This window comes from Hyaena hyaena, unplaced genomic scaffold, assembly GCF_003009895.1.
Source record: "Hyaena hyaena isolate Hyena2069 unplaced genomic scaffold, ASM300989v1 scaffold_1137, whole genome shotgun sequence".
NCBI lineage: Eukaryota > Metazoa > Chordata > Mammalia > Carnivora > Hyaenidae > Hyaena > Hyaena hyaena.
Genome location: NW_024081770.1, coordinates 201,501 through 215,763, shown reverse-complemented (window position 1 = coordinate 215,763; position 14,263 = coordinate 201,501). Strand labels below are relative to the sequence as shown.

General features: G+C 40.0%; 2 protein-coding genes across 6 annotated transcripts in view; both read left to right on the top strand.

The window, feature by feature from the left end:
• The window catches only part of OSBPL6 (oxysterol binding protein like 6), a 218,629-nt gene that overhangs the window by 14,949 nt on the left and 189,417 nt on the right, over positions 1 to 14,263 (top strand). The gene's annotated exons all lie outside the window — the stretch shown is intronic.
• On the top strand, positions 11,511 to 13,497 carry LOC120224240 (polyadenylate-binding protein 1-like). Its single transcript, XM_039222483.1, has one exon. The coding sequence runs from the start codon at positions 11,526 to 11,528 to the stop codon at positions 13,434 to 13,436; it is 1,911 nt and encodes a 636-aa protein (XP_039078414.1). The 5' UTR covers positions 11,511 to 11,525; the 3' UTR covers positions 13,437 to 13,497.

The window sequence follows — 14,263 nt, the reverse complement described above, 5'->3', positions numbered from 1 at the left end:
TTGCAAATGAGAGTTTCCATGTGACAGCATATAAAAGCAGCATTTTAATTTTTAAAAATCACTGGAAATGCTGCTTTAAACAAATAAACAGAAATGTTCTTTTCCCTCCTTTCCACTGTTCTTCCCCACTCTCAACCATTACCCCTTCCACACATTTAATATTTCTGTTGATTTGGTCCTGAGGATGCTTGATATTTGCTATATTTGCTGCTGAGTGCTTTTCTGGGTCTTTTTAGAAGATGGCAGACTGGTTTATCGCCTGGGTTTGGGGCTATATCCTATGGTTTCCTGGCTCACTGAGATATTGAGTCTTCAACCTTTCACCGCCTTTGAGTGAGTGCCGAGATGTCATGGGGAGCCTCAGTGGGTCTGATAACCATTAAGGGTTATTTTTTATTTTCGCTTGTTAAATCCCCCAAAACTAATGCTATTAAAGAGCTTTTCATAGAAATAGAAAGCTCTGTCTATTCATCTTTTTAGCTCCCACATCACATAGCCTTAGTACATAGTGGCCATTCAGTAAGCATTGTTGAATATATAATTTTTGTTAATTGGTTCATATAAAATTACACTGTACATTGTTTGCTATTAGAAACGCTAATTATGGGTTTATTTAATTTGTATTTATACTCTAATCTTTGGTTGCATTGAAGAAAAAGCTTCTAGAATTTTTCCTTTAAACTTTAAAGGAAAGCACATATTTGAATAAAACCGTGCTGTACTTCTGTTCTCAAATGTCCATTTATGGGGTAGCCAACTGACAATTATTTGCTTCTCTGTGAAAAAAATATATAAGAAAATGCTTTGGAAAAAAAAGAAAATACTTTGAGAAAAATGCCTAATTGTTCTTTGTAAGCAGGCGACATGTGTGAAATGACAGGTTTAGGGATAATAGTTTTCAAAGCCAACACTTAAGTAAACAAAGGTTAACTTGCATTTCTTCCAGTTGAAGATTGCCTCCTTTTGGTTTTAAACAGTCCATTTGACATTTCTTTGCAAAGCGGTAATGTATGAGTTAAATGCAAGTAAGGTGCTGTTTTTTTCAGACACTTTACAAAACGATCCATAAACCATTTTCCTTTCTCCTCTTCTGGTATAGATAGGATGACTGTGTTTACGACAGGAAATTAGCAATCTCGTTTTGAGGGTGGTGGTAGAATGTTGACTTTGACAAGTTAGTCCATATCTGCCCCCAAGTTCTAGTTTAAAAATGCAACTTGGATGATAATATTGCATCTAAAAGTACTTTGTACCAGGATGTGTTGTGGGGAGAGGGAGTTACTTGATAATTTTATGTGGTTTTCCATGATTCCTTTGAATTTCCTTTCTAAACTGGGTGGAGTTTCCTTAGGAATTCCAGAAAGCTTTTAGAGGAATGTTCCTAAAAGTATATGCTTCACATACATTATCATTTTATTGAGAATTGAAGTTAAATTTGTCTCTCTGATTTGAAGATAGTTAAGAGTCACAGTTAGTACTCTGTCTAAGGAAAATATTGGTAGGCAGTGTTGGGAGTTGGCAGGTGGTAGACAGCTGATTTTCATAAAATCAGAATGACAACTTGAGAGGGAAAGAATGGCCAGACTTCAGAATAATGTTTTGGGGGGATTATTCAGAATATTTTGTGACAGATGCCGAAAGTATCTGTCCTTATATTTTCGTGTTGTCTAAATACCTAAGGCTTAACTAGGACATTAGCCTATCCAGCATTACCTAACTCACAGAAAGGAACTTAGAAAACCTTTGGTATACTCCTCTCATTTTGTAGATGAGGAAACTGAGGTTATGAGAAGTTCAGTAAAGTATCCAAGCCAGTGCCAGTCTTACACTTACCATGAAATGCCTGGCTGTTAATCTATCCAGACCTGGTGCAGGGCAGACATTAGGGTTGGTTTGCAAATATGTATACAAATGTGGAGAAAGCACTCATGGGACCAGTGATATTCTTTTCATCCTGAGAAGTCTGTTTGCTGATTGGGATTCATGGCTGTTCATCATCAGATACATCAGCTTTAAAATTAAGTCACATTGTAGGCACGTGTGGATCAGTTGGTTTACTGTAGTTCTGGAGGCTGGAAGTCTGAGGCCAGGGTTCCAGCATGTTGGATCCTAGTGAGGTTTTTTTTCTGGGTTGTAGACATCTCATATCCTTACATGGCAGAAAGAATTATGGTTTTCCTCATGTTTCTTGTGTTTGGGGTTCATTGGGCTTCTTGGATCTGTGGGGTTTTAGCTTTCAAGAAGGTGTGACAAATTTATATCATTATTTCTTCAAAGTTTTTTTCTAGCTCTTCACTCTCCTTTCCTGTGGGAGTCTGTATTTGCCTGTATATTGGACTGCTTCAGGTTGTCTTACAGCTCACTAATAGTCTGTTCATTTTTAAACATTCTCTTTTCTCTCTGTTTCACTTTGGATAGTTACTATTGCTATGTCTTCAAGTTTAGTAATCTTTTCTTTGGCAATGTCTAAAATATTAAACCCACTCAGTGTATTTTTCATCTCAGACCTTGTAGTTTTTATCTCTAGAAGTGATATTTGGGTCTTTTTTTTAATGTTTTATTTATTTCTGAGAGAACGAGAGACAGCATGAGCAGGGGAGGGTCAGAGAGAGAGAGGGAGACACAGAATCCAAAACAGGCTCCAGGCTCTTAGCTAGCTGCCAGCACAGAGCCCAAGGCAGGGCTTGAATCCACGAACCATGAGATCATGACCTGAGCCGAAGTCAGACGCTTAACCGACTGAGCCACCCAGGCGCCCCTGGGTCTTTTGAAATATCTTCCATCTCTGTTTAACTTTTTGAACATGCAGAATACAGTTATAGCTGTTTAATGTCCTTATCTGTTAATTCTAATATTTGTATAATTCTAATAACATATTAACTCTGGGTTGAGATTGATTGATTGATGTCCTTACTGTGAGTCATATTTTCCTGCTTCTTTGTGTCCCTGGTAATTTTTGATTGGATGCCATGTATTGTGAATTTTATGTTGTTGGTGCTGGATATTTTTGAATTCCTATGAATATTCTTCAACTTTGTTCTGTGGTGCAGTTAATTTACTTGGAAATAGCTTGATTCTTTTAGATCTTATTTTAAGATTTGTTAGGTAGGTCTAAGACAGTGCTTAATTTAGGGCTAATTATTCCCCAGAACTGGGTAAGGCCCTTCTGTGTACTTTGTCTAGTGTCCTCTAAATCATAAGATTTTCCAGTGTGGCACGGGGGAGCAGGCACTGATCTTGATTTGGTGGGAGTGCGAGCAGAGCACTGTAATCTTTAGTCCTTTTTGATGTTTTTTTTTTCTTCAGTCTCCTTAATTTCCTTATACCTGTGAGCAGGACTCAGCTGAATTCTAGAGAAACTCTGCATATCTCCATAGTTCCCTCACTGTGAAGCTCTCTCCTTTTCTTTGAACCATAGCTGCCTTGGTCTTCAGGACTTTCAACTCAGTAACTCTGCTGGTACAATCCTAGGCCTCACCTCACTTTCCCATCTTCCAGAGATCACTGTTCTTGTTGCTAGATGGTGTCTTGAAAACCACTTCTTCATATGTTTTGCCTCCTTTTTGGTTGTTTCTGATAGAAAGGCAAATTTGGTCCTTGTTATTTCATCTTGGCCAGAAGGGGAAGTTTCCCTGGGTCTTTGGAAAGTGAGACAGGCATAGGGATGAAATAGAGACCTTGAGAGATTGTGGCAAAGGTTACATAGGTGATGTGGTGAATGGGAAAGCATAGCTGAGGCAGTAAGAGTTTGTCCAGAAATGTTCGGAAGCTTTGTTGATTGGCTACTGGCTTTATTGATTCATTGATTGTTCTTCTTTAGCCACTATTTATGTGTTTGTTTGTTTAAATTTTTTTTTTTTTTTTTTTTTTTTTTTTTTTTTTTTTTTTTTTTTTTTTTTTATGTTTTTATTTATTTCTAGTAGAGAGAGAGAGACAGCGTGAGCAGGGGAGGGTCAGCGAGAGAGGGAGTCACAGACTGAAACAGGCTCCAGGCTCTGAGCTGGCAGTCAGCACAGAGCCCGATGCGGGGCTCGAACCCACGAACCGCGAGATCATGACCTAAGCGAAAGTCGGACGCTTAACCGACTAAGCCACCCAGGCGCCCCGTGTTTGTTTGTTTAGTGCCTGCTTTGTGTCAGGGCCCTGACATACATTATTTCTCATTTTTGCAATAGGCCTGAGAGGTCTTGTTATTGATAATCCTTCACCCGGCTCTGCCTTCTTCTCATCCTCAGTCCCAGCTCTTCTCAGTATCAGAGATGAGGAAATAGAAAGGCGAAGTGACTGTCAAAGTCCTACAGCCCGTAAATTGTATAATCAACTTTCAAGCCCTATTCCTTGTAGCTTTCAAACTAATTCGTCCATACTACTTTCTCCTTGCCAACAGTGAGTTGTGTTGAGAGGATGACCGGGGAATTGAGATTACTGAAAAGGGAGAGGTTGCAGGAATAGCTCCTGACTAACTACATCAGGAAAGGAAAGTGTCAAAGATGAGGGTTTGATGGATGAGAAGAACAGCCTCAAGAGGCCTTAAGATCTCCGTCGTGTTGACTATGGCTGAGATGACCTTAAAGGAATAAGGGAGCATGTGGTTAGCCCTGGATGATGGCAATGAAAGTGATGTGGAAGGAAGAAGTCCCCACAATTGTACCTAATCTTCTAATTAATCTTGGATCCCCAATAACAGCTCCAGAGAGATTGTAGATCTGAAAAAGTAAAACAACAATGTGTCTAGAAAAGAAATAAGAAAAACAAATTTTTTAAAGACTTAAAGAATACTCATCATAAGGGAAAGTATTGTTAAATTTGACTGTAGTACAGTTATTTTATGAAAAACACTGGCAAGAGCAAAAGAGCAAGCAACAAAGTAGAAGATATTTCCATGAAATATATTCAAATCATTTTTGGGTCAGTCACTTGGACAAATGGGAAGTTAAAGGTAGTCATTTATCAAAACACTCAAATGTTTTATTCTATTAGAAATTCATTAACAAACACAATGGCTTTGTATATTTCCAGAATTGTTTGTCTAATCCTCTTAAGGGCATTATGCCACTAAGCAGCCCAGCTAAGTGTTTGATCAGTCTTAATTAGACTGATCATTTGTCACACTTTAGAAGCATTTGGCTCTTGGCTATAGAAGTGTCAGAGGATGGGCAAAGAAGTATTAATTCTGCCATCTTTAAAGTTATATGTTAAATGTTAAAACTAGTTATGATTGAATCAGTATGGAACCTTCAACTATTCTAGTTTATTCAGTGTGCTGATTAATTAGATTATACATCGAATTTTCCACCATAATATTTTGTTAATATAATGAAGGCCATCTGACTAGGATTTATTTTATTGGCTATTTTGAGAAAGTTGCCATCTAACTTTTGTCTTATATGAAGGCTTAGAGTGTTTTCCAACAGGTAGAATTGCAATTTAAAAAAAAAAAGTCCTTTTTGAGTTCTTATAGGGGTGAAAAGCCATTGTGTATTATATCAACACAATATATGTCAGCAAAATTGAGAACTCCCAGATTAAGTGAGACTCAGAGATTATAAGTAAGACATAGCAGTGAGACTGAGTCCATGAGCTGCATGTGAAAACAGTGTCGCTACTTGATAGTTTTCTTCTGTAGACAGCAGACCAGTGGGACAAAACGTCAGAGCATAAAACCAGAGGTAAAAGGTAGTTCACCTATATACCAAGTGATATTACTAGTTCTTAAGGTTTTTAAGGTGAAGAAAGAGAGAGAATTGGATTCATGTTGAATCACTTAAAGGATTTAATTCAGTTACTAAAGGCTTTTGTAACATCGTCACCAACTTTCCCTTATATGAGTTGGTTTTGCTTTTTTTTTTTAATGAAGAAATGATATAACTTGTAGGTTCCTGCATATAAAGGTGTGGCCCCCCTGTGTGCTGGCATAATGTGGTGGTAGCTTAGTTTCCTATGGCTGCTATAAAAAACTACCACCAGTTTGGTGGCTTAAAACAATACAGATTTGTTCTTTTACAGTTCTGTAGGCCAGGAATCCAAAATCAGTTTCACTGGACTAAAATCATGGGGTTGGTAAGGCCGCTCTCCCTGCAGAGGGCCTAGGAGAGAATCCCTTCCTTGCCTCTTCCAGCTTCCGCGCTCCCAGCATTCTTTGATATTTCTTAGCTTGTGGCCACATCTTCCTAAATCTCTGTCTCATCTTTGCATCACCCTTTCCTCTGTCTGTGTCTTCTCTTATGGTCTGTCAAAACTCCCTCTGCCTCTCTCTTCTAAGTATACCTGTAATTGCACTTAGAGCCCACCCAGGTAATCCAGGATAAGCACCTCTTCTCCATATCCTTAACTTTAACCATGTGTTTTTTCTCATATGAGATAATATTCTCTCTTTGGCCCTAAAAGGTAACATTCACAAGTTCTGGGGATTAGAAAGTGAGCATATCTTTGGGGAGCCGTGTTTTAGCCTGCCACAGTTGGTTTTTCCAGCTGCCAGTACACCTGCCACCAGGAGGTGCCTGCAGAGGTACATTAGCAAACATCTGGATGCCATGAGAATGCAAGGGAAGTCACCTGTGAGAACCCCGGGTGTGCTGGGCTGGAGTCATTGCTCCTGGGTGTGTTTGAGGAGAGGAGGAGATGGAGATGGAGGGAATATTTTGAAAGAATCTTCTGGGGAAGGTATCAAACGTTCAGGGAACTCTCTGAAGCTATGTAGTAACTTGTGTAGCAAGTCTAATTTAAGAGGTAAGGACTCTCAGGTAATATTGAGAATACTTTTTCTTTCTCAGCTCTTTGATGGTTAACAAACATTAACCAAGATATGGAGACGGGGTTTAGAGAAGTTATATTGATGAAGAGCCAGGTTTTGTTAGAAACACAGCATTATCCAATAGAATACTTTTGCTGTTATTGATCAGTTTGGTCTTAAACTTTTTAAAAAATTATTGACAGGCACTTAAAAAATGTGCAGGCTTAGGGGCGCCTGGGTGGATCAGTCAGTTAAGCCTCTGACTGGTTCAGGTCATGATCTCACAGTTTCTGAGCCTGAGCACCAGATCGGGCTCTGTGCTGACAGCTCAGAGCCTGGAGCTTACTTCAGATTCTGTGTCTCCCTCTCTCTCCGCCCTTCCCTCTGCTCACTCTCTGTCTCTATCTTTCTCAAAAATGAGCAAACTTCAAAATAATTTTTTTTAAGTGTGCAGGCTTTGTTCTAGGCACTTTTTACATTTGTCATATTTTATTTTTATTTTCATTTTTAAAATTCATAATAACCCTAGGAAATCAATAACCATTATCCCTGCTTTACAGACTTATGTGTAAAGAAACTGAGGCACTGAAAAACAAAAAAGAAAAATAAAAGAAACTGAGGCACTAAGAAGTTAAGTAACTCGTTCATGGTCACAAAGTTAGTAATGATTGCCAGTATTTGAATTCAGAGTCTATAATCTTAACTATGTGCCAGAGGTTGGCAAGATTTTTTAAAGAGGGCCAGATGGTAATTATTTTAGGCTTTGCTAGCCATAAAATCTCTATTGCAGCTATTCAGCTCAGCTGTTGTAGTAGTAAAGCAGCCATAGATAATTTGTAAATGAATGGATGTGGCTGTGTTCCGATAAAACTTTATTCACAAAACTAGTCAGTGGGACAGTTGTGGCCTGTAATCCGTAGTTTTTAGCGTCTGCACCGTGCTGTACAAAGATGTTTTTTGTTTAGTGTTTTAATTTTGTATTTTCAAATAACTCTAGACTTAGGAAAAGTTACAAGTGGGGGCGCCTGGGTGGCTTAGTCGGTTAAGCGTCCGACTTTCGCTTAGGTCATGATCTCATGGTTCGTGGGTTCAGGCCCCGCATCGGGCTCTGTGCTGACTGTCAGCTCAGAGCCTGGAGCCTATTTCAGAGTCTGTGTCTCCCTCTCTCTCTGACCGTCCCCTGCTCAAGCTGTCTCTCTCTCTCTCCTAGAAATAAATAAAAATATTAAAAAAAAATTTAAAAAAAAAAAAAAAAGAAAAGTTACAAGTGTACAACAAGCTTTCCTGGTCAACCTTCACCTGTTCTTTCTATGGCAGCATCTTACATCCCTGTAGCATACAGATGAAAATAACATTGCTATTAACTAAACTATTTGAATTTCACCATTTAAAAACTGTGATCCTTTTTCCATTCAAAGATCCAACCTGGGATACTCTCACATTGCATTTTGTTATTATGTCTCCTCCAATCTGTGACAGCGTCTTTGTCTTTCTCTATCTCTGATTACCTTGACACTTTTGAAGAGTACTGGTCAGATATTTTGTAGGATACCCTCCAATTAAGGGTGTTCTGAATTTTTCTGATGATTATAACGGGGTTATGAATATTTGGCAAGAATACTATGTAGGTGATATTGTGCCTTTCTCCAAGCATCATATCAGGAGATGCTTGTGTCAGTATGTCTTATTATAGATATTATAGGTAATGTTGACCTTCAGCACTGGATTAAAGTGGTATCCGCTCTGTTTCTCTGCTACAAAGTTGCCATTTTTCCCTTTGTGATTAATAAGTAGCTTGGGGGAGATAGTTTGAAAGTAGGCACATATCCTATTTCTCTTTAACCTTTTTTCACACTGAGTTTAGTATCCATCAGTGGCTCTTGAGTGTAATACTTATTACTGAGATGTGCCCCTCATGTTGAGAGATGTCTTTCTTCCGTGAGAATGAACTGTTCCTTCTCCCTCGTTTATTTAAGTATTTATGTCAGTATAGACTCTTGGATATTTACTTGATTGTTTAGGTAATAATTCAGTTCTAACATTATTTACTTTGTTTCTCAAACTGTTGCAGCTTTGGCCACTGGGAGCTCTTTTCCTTCTGTGCACTGCCTTATACTTTAACCAAAAATCACAGTAGTTTTCTTTTCTCCTCCATCCTGTTGCCTCCTCCTTGGAAACAATTTTCCACCCTGTTTTGTTAATTATTTTGGTATTACTCTCCATATCTCTAAGGTAAATATACTACTAATTTATTTTTTCATTGTAGGAATTACATATTAATCACATATTAATTTCTCACCAGGGAACATTAGTATTAACTTTTTCCTAGCAGCGTTTCCCCACAACCAGTGGATTCCTATCATCCACCATTTCAGTAGAGTTATATTTTAGTGAGATCAGTATTCAGTATTTATATTACTTTGGCTATGGAAACACACTTCACTGCTGAGCCATGGAGTAGACCATGATTACTTTCTCCTACAAAATTTTTGCTTTGCTTTAGTTGATGATTAGGGTTTTCGTGCTTTGCTTAGTTTTCTATGTATCTATCATGAATTTAACCCCAGCTTTTCATCAGTTGTCAAGGCTTTGCTTTTCAAATTGTGATTTTTGGCCCAGCAGACTTGGCATCACCTGGGAACACATTAGAAATGCAGAAACTCAGGCTGACCCTGACCATCTGTATTAGAATCCACATTTTCAAAAGATCCCTTCCCACATTAAACTACAAGAAATCTGGTGTACGTTTCCTCTAAAGATAGTTACTTATATCACCACAGCTTTCTGGCTTTTACTTGTCTAGCTGGGCTGCCTTCTGTACTCAGCAGGGCACATCTGTCATCCCATTTTTTCTCTTTCATGTTTTCCAGGGACCGCCCCCCTTTCCCGTTTTTCTCTCTCCCTCCATCTTTCTTTGGTGACTTCCTCCAATATGTACAATATGACAAACTGTTTCTTTTTTTTTTCCCGACTAACTTTTTTTTTTTATTTTATTTTTTACAAATAGTTTATTGTCAACTTGGTTTCCATATAACACCCAGTGCTCATCCCAACAAGTGCCCTCCTCCATGCACATCCCCCCACCGCCCTCCACACCCATCAGTCCTGTTTGTCCTCAGTATTCAAGAGTCTCTCATGGTTTTCCTCTCCCCCTCCCCCACTATTTCCCCCCTTCTTCTCCCCCATGGTCCTCCATTAAGTTCCTCCTAATCCTCCTATACGTGCAAACATATGGTATTTCCTTCTCTGCCTGACTTATTTCGCTCAGCAGAACACCCGCAAGGTCCATCCATGTTGCCACACGTGGCCAGATTTGATTCTTTCCCATTGCCATGTAGTATTCCATTGTATAGATAAACCACATCTTCTTGATCCATTCGTATGACGAACTGTTTCTAACAATGTGAAGACAGTCAAGTCAGGTGCTAAAAGGACAGAGGTTTCTTAAGTATATTGTGCACGTAAATTCTTATTAAATTTGTCTACTTGTTTTTCTTTTTCTTTTTTTTAATGTTTTATTTATTATTGAGAGAGAGAGAGTGAGTGTGAGCGGGGAGGGTCAGAGAGAGAGGGAGACACAGAATCTGAAACAGCCTCCAGGCTCTGAGCTGGCTGTCAGCACAGAGCCCGGCACAGGGCTTGAACCCATGAACCATGAGATCATGACCTGAGTCGAAGTCAGATACTTAACGGACTGAGCCACCCAGGAGCCTCTGTCTGCTTGTTTTTCATCTCTGACAGAGTTATTTTAAAACCACCCACTGTAATTCTGTATTTGTCAGTTTCTCCTTCTAATTCTATCAGTTTTGCTTTATAAATTTTATATTGTTTTAAAAAATTTTTTTAATAGTTTATTTTTGAGACAGAGAGAGACAGAGCATGAGTGGGGGAGGGGCAGAGAGAGAGGGAGACACAGAATCTGAAACAGACTCCAAGCTCTTAGCTGTCCGCACAGAAACTGATGCAGGGCTTGAACCCACAAACCACGGGATCATGACCTGAACTGAAGTCGGATGCTTAACCAACTGAGCCATCCAGGTGCCCCAAGCTTTATAAATTTTAAAGCACTATTACTAGGTGCATACAGCTTATGATTGTGCTGTTTTTGTGATGGATTTACCCCTTTATCAGTAAGAAATACTTTTTAAAAAACTCTATTAATGACTTTGCCTTTAGGTCTATTTTGTGTGATACTACTCTAGCTAAACCATTCAACTTTTCTGTGTCTAAATTGTATTTCTTCCCTTCTCCCCTGCAGTTAGTGCTGAGAGTGTAGAGTGTATGCTCTGGGCTTGGAACACATATTTATTATTTAAAACAAACAGACAAACAACAAACACAAAAAAACAACCAAAAAGTCTAAAAAGATCTTTAAAAAAAACCCCAAAAATTAACAAAAAATCTGTGTCTCCCCCGCCGGAGACTTTTTTTTTTCTTCCTCTTTTATAAAATAATCTGGTGAAGCAACTGAGACCGACTGGCCTGCCTGCCCGCAGCCCCGTAGCAGCTCTGCAGCAGCTCCAAGACGGAACCAAGAGACCGAGGCATTCCCGCTGCCTGGACCTGACACTGCCACCCTCGCTCCCCAGTCAGCCAGCAGCCAGCAGCAGCTGATCGACCCTGTTCGACCCTGTTCTGCGTCTGAGTAGTTTTCTATTCTGGTTGATTTTTGTCCCTCTGCGCTTGCCCCCTCTCCACTCTTCCCGGCTCCGGCCCCTGGCCTCAGCACTCACTCTCCTCCTTGTATGGAGTTGGAGTCAAGGCCCTTGGCCCTGAGGGCAGCCGTGCTGAGATGAACCCCAGTGCCCCCAGATCCTCCATGGCCTCGCTCTACGTGGGGGACCTACACCCCGATGTGACTGAGGCGATGCTCTACGACAGGTTCAGCCCGGCCGGGCCCATCCTCTCCATCCAGGTCTGCAGGGACATGATCACCCGCCACGCTTTGGGCTACGCGTATGTGCATTTCCAGCAGCCTGCGGACGCGGAGCGTGCTTTGAACACCATGAATTTTGACATTGTAAAGGGCAATCCAGTACGCATCATGTGGTCTCAGCGTGATCTGTCACTTAGCAGAAGCGGAGTGTGCAACATATTCATTAACAATTTGGACAAATCCATTGATAATAAAGCACTGTATGATATATTTTCTGCTTTTGGTAACATCCTTTCATGTGAGGTTGTTTGTGATAAAAATGGTTCCAAAGGTTACGGATTAGTACATTTTGAGACACAGGAAGCAGCTGAAAGAGCTATTGAAAAAATGCATGGGATGCTTCTAAATGATCGCAAAGTATTTGTTGGAAGATTTAAGTCTCGTAAAGAACAAGAACGAGAACTCGGAGCTAGGGCAAAAGAGTTCACCAATGTTAACATCAAGAATTTTGGAGAAGATATGGATGATGAACATCTTAAGGATCCCTTTGACAAGTTTGGACCTGCCTTAAGTGTGAAAGTAATGACTGATGAAAGTGGAAAATCCAAAGGTTTTGGATTTGGGAGCTTCAAAAGGCATGAAGATGCACAGAAAGCTGTGGATGAGATGAATGGGAAGGAGCTCAATGGAAAACAAATTTATGTTGGTCGAGCTCAGAATAAAGTGGAACGACAGACAGAACTTAAGCACAGATTTAAACAAATGAAGCAAGATTGGATCACCAGATACCAAGGTGTTAACGTCTGTGTGAAAAACCTTGATGATGGTATTGATGATGAACGTCTCCGGAAAGAGTTTTCAACTTTTGGTACAATCACTAGTGCAAAGGTTATGATGGAGGGTGGTCGCAGCAACGTGTTTGGTTTCGTATGTTTCTCCTCCCCAGAAGAAGCCACAAGAGCAGTTACAGAAATGAATGGTAAAATTGTGGCCACCAAGCCACTGTATGTGGCTTTATCAGAGAACAAAGAAGAGCGCCAGGCTTACCTCACTAACCAGTATGTGCAGAGAATGGCAAGTGTCAGAGCTGTGCTCAATCCTGAAATCAACCCCTACCAGCCAGTACCTCCTTCAGGTTACCTCATGGCAGCTATCTCACAGACTCAGAACCGTGCTGTGTACTACCCTCCTAGCCAGATTGTTCAACTCAGACCAAGTTCTCGCTGGTCTGCTCAGGATGCCAGACCTCATCGATTCCAAAAGATGCCCGATGCTATCTGCCCAGACACTCCTAGACCACCATTGCATACCATGAGACCAACTTCTTCACAGGTTCCACAGGTCATGCCGACACAGCGTGTTGCTAACATGTCAACACAGATGGAGGGTCCACATCCTGCAGCAGCTGCTGCTGCAGCCACTCCTGCAGTTCGCACCATTCCACATTATAACTATGCTGCCGGGGTCTGCAGTGCACATCAACATCCGAGTGCACAGCCACAAGTTACTGCGCAGCAGCCTGCTGTTCATGTACAAGGTCAGGAGCCTTTGACTGCTTCCATGTTGACATCTGCCCCACCTCAAGAGCAAAAGCAAATGTTGGGTAAGTGGCTCTTACCTCTCATTCAAGCCATGCATCCTGCTCTTGCTGGTAAAATCACTGGCATGTTGTTGGAGATTGATAATTCAGAACTTCTTCATATGCTTGAGTGTCCGCAGTCTCTCTGGTCTAAAGTTGATGAAGCTGTAGCTATGCTGCAAGCCCACCAAGCTAAAGAGGCTGCCCAGAAAGCAGTTAACAGTGCCCCTGGTGTTCCAACTCTTTAAAATTGATCAGGGACCACAAAAAGAAACTCATGCTTCACTGAAGAAAAATATCTAAACATCGAAAAACTTAAACATTATGGGGAAAAAATATTGCAAAATATAAAATAAAGAAAAAAAGGAAAGGAAACTTTGACCCCTATGTACTGAGCAAATGTCAGGTCTAGCAAACAATGTTAGTCCTAGATTACATATTGATTTAAAAACAACAAAACACAAAAATAGTAAAATATAAAAACAAATTAATGTTTTATAGACCCTGGGAAAAAGAATTTTCAGCAAAGTACAAAAATTTAAAGCATTCCTTTCTTTAATTTTGTAATTCTTTAGGAAGGGCATTAAATCATAAGTAAGTGGTCTATCCACCAAGAAGACATACTAGTTGTAAACATTTATGTTCCAAATGTGGAAGCACCCAAATATATAAATCAATTAATCACAAATATAAAGAAACTCATTGATAATAATACCATAATAGTATGGTATACCAAAGCAGGAGGCATCACAATCCCAGACTTCAAGCTGTATTACAAAGCTGTAATCATCAAGACAGTATGGTACTGGCACAAGAACAGATACTCAGATCAATGGAATATAATAGAGAACCCAGAAATGGACCCACAAATGTATGGCCAACTCATCTTTGACACAGCAGGAAAAAATATCCAGTGGAATAAAGGCAGTTTCTTCAGCAAGTGGTCCTAGGAAAACTGGACAGCAGCATGCAGAAAAACGAACCTGGATAACATTCTTATAGCGTACACAAAAATAAACTCAAAATGGATGAAAGACCTAAATAGACAGGAAGCCATCAAAATCCTTGAGGAGAA